This window comes from Atta colombica, unplaced genomic scaffold (assembly GCF_001594045.1).
Source record: "Atta colombica isolate Treedump-2 unplaced genomic scaffold, Acol1.0 scaffold96, whole genome shotgun sequence".
Taxonomy (NCBI): Eukaryota; Metazoa; Arthropoda; class Insecta; order Hymenoptera; family Formicidae; genus Atta; species Atta colombica.
The window spans coordinates 349,354-356,884 of record NW_017259590.1 but is presented as its reverse complement, the minus strand read 5'-3'; the positions used below and the strand labels follow the sequence as shown (position 1 = coordinate 356,884).

At 36.3% G+C, this 7,531-nt stretch overlaps 2 protein-coding genes across 2 annotated transcripts; one reads left to right on the top strand and one right to left on the bottom strand.

The window, feature by feature from the left end:
• Positions 1 to 2,220: 2,220 nt before the first annotated feature.
• LOC108693652 (beta-1,3-galactosyltransferase 5-like) lies at positions 2,221 to 4,493 on the bottom strand. The gene is made up of 2 exons (XM_018202695.1): positions 3,939 to 4,493; positions 2,221 to 3,575 (listed from the first exon to the last, which is right to left on the bottom strand). The coding sequence occupies exons 1-2, from the start codon at positions 4,069 to 4,071 to the stop codon at positions 2,476 to 2,478; spliced, it is 1,233 nt and encodes a 410-aa protein (XP_018058184.1). The 5' UTR covers positions 4,072 to 4,493; the 3' UTR covers positions 2,221 to 2,475.
• Positions 4,494 to 5,871: 1,378 nt separating this feature from the next.
• Positions 5,872 to 7,498, top strand: LOC108693667 (AP-2 complex subunit sigma). Its single transcript, XM_018202721.1, has 4 exons — positions 5,872 to 6,015; positions 6,373 to 6,522; positions 6,587 to 6,760; positions 7,088 to 7,498. Exons 1-4 carry the CDS (start codon positions 6,013 to 6,015, stop codon positions 7,187 to 7,189), a joined length of 429 nt encoding a protein of 142 aa, XP_018058210.1. The 5' UTR covers positions 5,872 to 6,012; the 3' UTR covers positions 7,190 to 7,498.
• Positions 7,499 to 7,531: the final 33 nt, after the last annotated feature.

The following is a 7,531-nucleotide window of genomic DNA, read 5'->3' as shown; positions in this document are numbered from 1 at the left end:
ATATATATCTAGAAAATATAAAAGTCAGACTGTATTATTTAATAATTGTAGGAAACTCATTAAGGACTTAAGAATCAAGAATAGGTGCGTTCGGCAAATCGGAGGCGTCCGTTTGCTCTTTTACCTCGAAAATCGTTCGGCAATTCGCATCTTTCTGCTACATGTCATCTCATTTGCATTCGATATTAACATTTCTAAAACCAATCGAGCTGCTCGATCCGGATTCAAAGACCGAGTTCGCAGAGTTAATGCAGATTTTTGCGCCTTAATTAATTTCATTCTGTTCAATTCAATTAATTTCAACCTGTATTTATGATAATGCTATCAAATAGAAATTGGAGTACATTATTTAATGAGGAAAAATTTATTAATTAATTAAATTTTTAATTCTCTTCCTCTTTATAATATATTAAACTAATATAAATCAAGTGATGTAACTTATAAATTGCAGAAATTTATTTTGCAATGTAGTATTTTCTTTTAAGAAAACACACCTTGCATATGAGTCTATATTCATGTGTAATGATCTATTTTTAGTATATAAGACTATTATCAGTTTTCTAGTAAAGCGAAAGAAATTTTCAATTAATAGGGTATTTTTTATTTATTCATAAAAATAAACAATTTCATTTTATAATCTAATCTTAAAGGACAGCTCTGTAGCGTTCGTTTGAATTAATTCTTGGCACTCGGATTGCTGAAAGATCATGTGATCAAGCTTACCATCTGCTAGTTCGCATCTTAGATTTACATTGCCAAACGCACCTAATCTTATCGTTGCAAAATAATCTCTTCATCCCGTCCAACCAGGAATCTCGGTCGACATAGTCGGCCTTCTCCAGCAGCATGTTTCTTTTTTTCTCTTTTATATTTCATCGTGCCCAAAAATCTCTTACAATCATCGCCTCGGACATATGGCACCGAGAGCGGAAGTATAGTACGATACTTCCGCAGGATACGAAAAAAAAAGAGGCGATAACGAGAAAGTGTTTCGTGAATGTGCTCGAGGGAAGGCACGACCGATGTCGGGCGCGTCAGCACCCGCTCGTGTTATCACGCGGCGTATTATCCAGACGATGACTAGATAATATTCGGAAAGGGGGAGGGAGAGGATAAAAAGAGGAGGCGAGGGTTAAGAGGAATGAAATGGAGGAGGGAAGTCGCTTCGGGGCACTCTCCATTCATTGTGACACATTTATTTCAGGCGGCAGCCGCGCTCTCGATTGACGCAATAACACGCGACGCGTAATAATTGATGACGAGGTATCTCGCTACTTCTCTCGCAATACGAATCACGGGGATTATAATTACGTAAATGTACGTATTTTTCCATGCTTATGTTTCGAGCCATCTGTATCTTTTTTTTCAAGCAAGTTAAAAATTAGAATTGACGGTTGAATGAACATGACAGTAATACGATTAGCAATTATTACAAAATTGTTTGAATGACATTAAAACTTCTAGCTATTAATTCATCAGAATATATTTGGATGTTAAATGACATCCTAACGAGATATTAGAAAGAAAAATCTGACTCCGGATTCTCTTTTTAATTAAGAGAAAGTACGTCGTATCCGATACATCCTGTTAGATATCTACTTTGACCTGATTATACTGCGAATCGGATGTCGTCAATGAGTACGCGTGTAATTGATGAAACTGTTGATTACACAAAGGAACTTTTTGGGAATCTCATTGTGATTGGCAGTCTTCCTAACAAAATATTGTCCCTCGTTCCTTCTGTACACTTTAATGTCAGATGCGATCATTCGATTTTGTTTGGTATATTAAATGGGGGATGCCGTTGGTGTAAGAAAATTACGCTCATTTGCTACTAAACGTACAATAAAAATACGGACGATCATATTTATGGGAAAACAATTTAGCATCGAAACGAAAAAAAGAGGCTAGCTAGAGGTCGATAAAGCTATAGAATCATTTATGCCTATATCATGCATAGGAGATCCTTTCTCCCTTCTTGAGAAAATAAAATTTTTATACATTACACGAAATATCTTACAAAATTAATTCTACAATAATAAAAATATTTCTTTGGAATTCAGAGAGATGTATAATAAAATAGTAAAAGATATAGACATATAAAATAGTAAATTCTGTCTTCCAGACCCGGAGATCCTCCTCCAGGGATAAAAATTATCACTTTCATTCGACCTCTGTAAAGAAAAGCCTAATTTGATGATGTGATCGCGTAAAAATTTAATCGGCGAAATTCTCTATGCCGTTTTGCGATACACTATTTCTCTATAATATATGTGCCTGCCTCTTACTCGCACTTGAATCGATGTATGCGCACGCGGCTATATGTGTACGTGTGAGGTCATTAGTGAAACGGTTGGTATCGCATCAGCCGGTCGGCGTATAACCGGCACTCGAATTGCATTAAGGCGGTAACGATCGCACTTGGTTCACCAGGGTCAAGCGTAGGACCTTCATCACTTTCAACCTTGCTGATTATCACTTACACTTACTCTTACCGTCGAGCAGCTTTTTCCAGAGGTCGAACTGCTCACTGTACTTGACCATGTGTATGCTAATGCCGCGTTGGATGTTGCAGGCCGTGTATTGTATCCGTTTATTCAGAAATTCATTGGCGTGCGAGCGCTTGATGCCGAGCCTATGCGCGACGATGCCCGTTGTGAATACATCCTCGAGCTTTAGGTATGTCTGATCTAGGGCGGCATCGTACAAACGACGCACCGTATCGCTCGACAACAGGTATGCCGGACCAGTGGTAAAGTCTGGAAACACAGACTGCTGGAATTGTGCCTGTGACACATAGTATTTGCTCTTGCGGTTCCGGATTGGCTTCCACTTTCTGGCCAGTCGACCGAATATCACGTTACGATCTTTGACGTGTTTATATACGAACGCTAACAGTCGCGGTACATTGATGAACATGTCATCATCGGTTTTTAGCAGATATTTCACTTTAGAACAATAGGTATCTACCCACTCCAATGTCGAAATGGTTTTGAGAGTGAGATTTGAATAGGAGTCAAGGAAACGACCACGTATCACATCGTTGTACATGTTTTGTTCCTTACGCAGGATCGTCTCCACTCTTGGATCAAGAGTGGTACCAAGCATGAAGAGCACACTCATATCACTGCGCTGACCAAAATGCCCCCAGGTCTGCCGAATCGCAGTCCGCGCCTCTAGATGGGTCGGTGCGGACATCACAATCATCACTAAATCCATGTTCTTGCCGAGATTTGGGCAACGCTCAGGAATTGATACGATGTGTCCAGCTTCGTATATGGCACGTGCCGAATCGTTGCGAACTATGATTGGCGCCAACTTAGTCACATTGGTAACTCTTGCCATCTCAAGCTTCTCGTTTACCTTCTGTTTCGAGTTGATCAATGTGCTCACGGAAGACAACGAGGACAAAGACTGTACGCTGGAGGACGTTGACAATGTAGTGAAAATCAAGGAGCTGTTGCTAGAGTTGTTGTGCGCTACATATGGGCTTAGAGACATGTTGTCTGAGCTAGAGTTTTTAGATTGACTGAGATTTGTGTGAATATGAAGGCCATCTTGGTATGTAGAATAATCTGAAATTCATTAATTCTGGATAACGATTAATTGATAAAAAAAAATGTGCCGAAATATTGAAAAACATTGATCATTGTTTTGCTTTACAAAATGTTTAAAAAATATTGATGATTGATTTAAACAAAATTTGTAAAGTGTTTTTGTTTTATATAAAAAAAAAATAACAGGAGATAATATAATTTGAATTTGTAAATAAAATAATAAACAAACAGAGCACGAATAGTATTTATTGCTTCTTAATTTAGTTTTATTTCTTTGATTATCAAATTTATTATTTCTTTAAAACCGAAACAGCAGCTTTAATAATCTCATCAAGATAAAAACAGAACCAGTAAGAATTTTATAAATATAATAATACTTACTGGTGTTTCGTGGTAAACTATACTGGCGAACATCATACACAGTGGTACGATAATACGCGTAGAAGGTCAGGCCGATCAGTACGAGGATGAGGGTCTGTAGAAAACGACTCCTGAGATGCAGATAGTGGAACATGACGAATACTTGCTCTGGTCACTCTTCTCTCTCTCTTTTCCTCTTTTTTTTTTTTCACGATGTGAAATCACCTGCAAAGACTATATCATTGTGTTGTGCCCCAAACAACCTGAGGACCGTCGTTACTTCCTCATAGACTCCACCACAGATCGGAGCATCACTATGTACCACCGTACGACCGATTATTCCCATACTGCGCGCTAGGCCCCACTCGCCATCCGTTTCACTTTCCGTCTGTTGTCCGCCTGTTCCCTCACTCAAGACGGAGGGGACAGAGAAGAATTGCAGTTGACTTTAGCGACTAGTCCGCCAATCCGTTACGCATTGTTTCCAAGAGGACAGGCTCTTTAGCGTCTTTAGCTACTTTAGCGTGTCGCATCACACAAGGTATAAGCACTTCGACGTCGTCAATGACTGTATTCGACAATGCTGAAAAGAGTTGGAGAGCAGTGATGTACATTGGAGTCCGAGCACTCCGAGCACGCTGTGTTCGGTTAAACTCGGCTCAGCACGACTTGGACTGAGCGCGACAGCGAGATACATCTCACGTTCTTCTTCTCACGTTCAGCAACTTTCGGCTGCAGCCATTCCAAAATTATTGTGGTACTGCCAGTACTACTGTAACGTCGTATTTCGGAATGACATTGTAATAGACTAAATAGGCGCCATAGACAAATATATTAAATTTTGAACGAAAGCAACAGCGATATTTCTTCTGAAGAAGAACTAATTATGCCAATTCAAGTAATTCGACTTCGTGTTAAAATTAAATTATATGAACACAGTTAATGAATATTCAGATGTGGAGCTTAAGGCTGATACATAGTCGATTCTGACCTTAAATTCTGTGGGATCGATTCAAAGAAAGTGAAAATTACAAAAGTGAGCAAATTTACTAGATACTGATGAATAAAATTATCAGTATTCTAGTAAATTCGCTCACTTTTGTAATTTTCACTTCAAGATACAGAATCAATTCCCCTTAAGATGTCACGAACCAATCAAAGGGCCGCATTAACGTCTTAAGACATTACTTAAAGACGGTCTTGAAATAAGAACCGATCATCTTCTGCACTTAAATATAATGTATATATTCTTTATTTTCTGGATTGAATATTTCCGTATCTTGTACTTCCTTAGTACTGGTCGGCTTTTTCATGAACAAGAACTACAGCTGCGTTCAGCAGAAAAAAACAGCTTTGCAACTGTTGTAAAATTCTTGAATGTGATTGATTTATACATTTAAATCCAATGAGGAACTAAGGACAAGACCAATCATATTAGAGAATTTTACTACAGTTGCAAAGCTGTTTTGCGATTAAGAAAAAGGCTCTTATGTTCTTTCTCTTTCTTTCTGTCGTGTCTATTTCTCTCTCTTTCTATTTTCAATTTCTGCCTGATATTTCAATTTCTGCCTGATATGTTGATCAAATAAAAAAGGTTTTTCAAGCTTATTAATTGACTACAAAACTGAAAGATTCTCGGATCTCTCTATTCTGTACCCAATCAATAGACTTGAAAAGCCTTGTCGACCGACACATGAAATATTAGCTTCTCTCATACCAATGCTCCGTCAATCTTAGATGTTCCAAAATCTCTGTCAGTGCTGAAAATGTATAGGCTATTCTACATTGGTCGTATCGTAGACATCGCATGTCACAAGCTTGTTGCTTTAGCCAATCCGATGCTTTAATTTTAAAATCGCATGATGTTTATGATACTTTCGACGTTTACAATACGACGTTTACAATGTAGAATGGCCTTAACATAAACTGTAAATTTTCAGTTGGCAGTGAATTTTGGAACACAGCCTTATAAGTATATGGTCTAACTCAGTCCAACTTGTTACTTCGTGATTGGTAGGCGGGGAATTGGTAGAATTTTATATTTACTAAAATTTCGTAAGATATTTCATCAAGTACAAGTAAAACGATTTTTAAAATGGTATGTATATTGTATTATATGTAAATATTTAATTTCAAATGAAATTGATAGCTTTCATTGGAGCCGACAAAAATGCATAAAAGAAATACATATTCTAAAAGTAATAATTTTTCTTGACATTCTGTAATTGACATTTTATTCTGTCAGGTGGTTGAACTACTTTTTTGATAAACAGCTATAATATGTGATGTTTGATCATTAAAAAATCAAAATAGATTATAGTATCATCTTTATTTATAAAATTTACCTATCGAAATAAAGAAATACTTTAATAATTATTTTCTTTTCATATTTAATGCAAACGATTAAATAATATCTAAGTAAGTATATTGAGCTTTGAATGCTTATTCTTTATAGATACGATTTATCCTTATACAAAATAGGGCCGGTAAGACTAGATTAGCGAAGTGGTATATGAATTTTGACGATGACGAAAAGCAGAAGTTGATAGAGGAAGTTCATGCTGTGGTTACTGTCAGAGATGCTAAGCATACAAATTTTGTCGAGGTTGGCTTGACATAATGCAATTGTTCTTATCATGCAATATCATTAAACATTAAATATATTCCAGTTTCGCAATTTCAAGATAGTATACAGACGATACGCAGGATTGTATTTCTGCATCTGCGTCGATGTTAACGACAATAATCTCTGTTACTTGGAAGCGATACATAATTTCGTGGAGGTGTTGAACGAATACTTTCACAATGTATGCGAGTTGGATTTAGTCTTTAATTTTTACAAGGTACTTTTTTTTTCTTCAGTGTCACATTTTTGTCACAACCTTATAAGTTAAATGAAATTTTTGAGAATTACTTGAGAATTTCATTATCTTATAATTCTTGTATACTGGACATAGAAATGCTTGCAGTACAGCAAGATAACACAATAGTAGCCAATAACATTACAATTAAGGAAACAGATTAACTACTGCATTATGTTTTGCTGTATAAGCATTGCTGCATCCAGTGTAAAGAATCCATTAATTGATTAACATATAATACTTTTACTTTATTACCTTATCATTACTCAATTGCATATTTGATGATATGTTATGACAACTGTATTTTAGGTATACACTGTTGTGGACGAAATGTTTTTAGCTGGCGAGATCAGAGAGACAAGCCAAACTAAAGTGCTAAAGCAACTCTTGATGTTAAATTCCTTGGAATAAGGCTCTCGCTTTTATGTATTAATAAATATTCTAAATAAGTGTCCGACTGAATATACATCCATAATATGTAGATTATGTCGCGTAAGACATGCATATAAATACTTCACGTAAAAACACATGATTTGTTTCACGAAAAGCTAGATGTATGATAATTAGTAGCGCTAGATCTACATAATTTTTTTTGCATTATGACTTATAAAAAAGGTAACAAAGGTGCTCAAAACATGACAAACTTGTAGACACAAAAAAAAGATAGAAAGTATATATCCTCTGTGTTTTAAACATGTAATAAATCTTGTAAATATGTGCTAAAGGATATGAAAATGCCTCTCTTTATTGTTA

What these genes read in the sequence shown, in the direction of transcription:
- LOC108693652 (XM_018202695.1), bottom strand. Translation starts at nt 4,071, where the DNA reads ATGTTCCACTATCTGCATCTCAGGAGTCGTTTTCTACAGACCCTCATC. An exon ending in TAGTTTACCACGAAACACCA is followed by an intron (nt 3,576 to 3,938) that starts GTAAGTATTATT and finishes AATGAATTTCAG; the next exon opens with ATTATTCTACATACCAAGAT.
- LOC108693667 (XM_018202721.1), top strand. An exon ending in AGCATACAAATTTTGTCGAG is followed by an intron (nt 6,523 to 6,586) that starts GTTGGCTTGACA and finishes AATATATTCCAG; the next exon opens with TTTCGCAATTTCAAGATAGT. An exon ending in TAGTCTTTAATTTTTACAAG is followed by an intron (nt 6,761 to 7,087) that starts GTACTTTTTTTT and finishes ACTGTATTTTAG; the next exon opens with GTATACACTGTTGTGGACGA.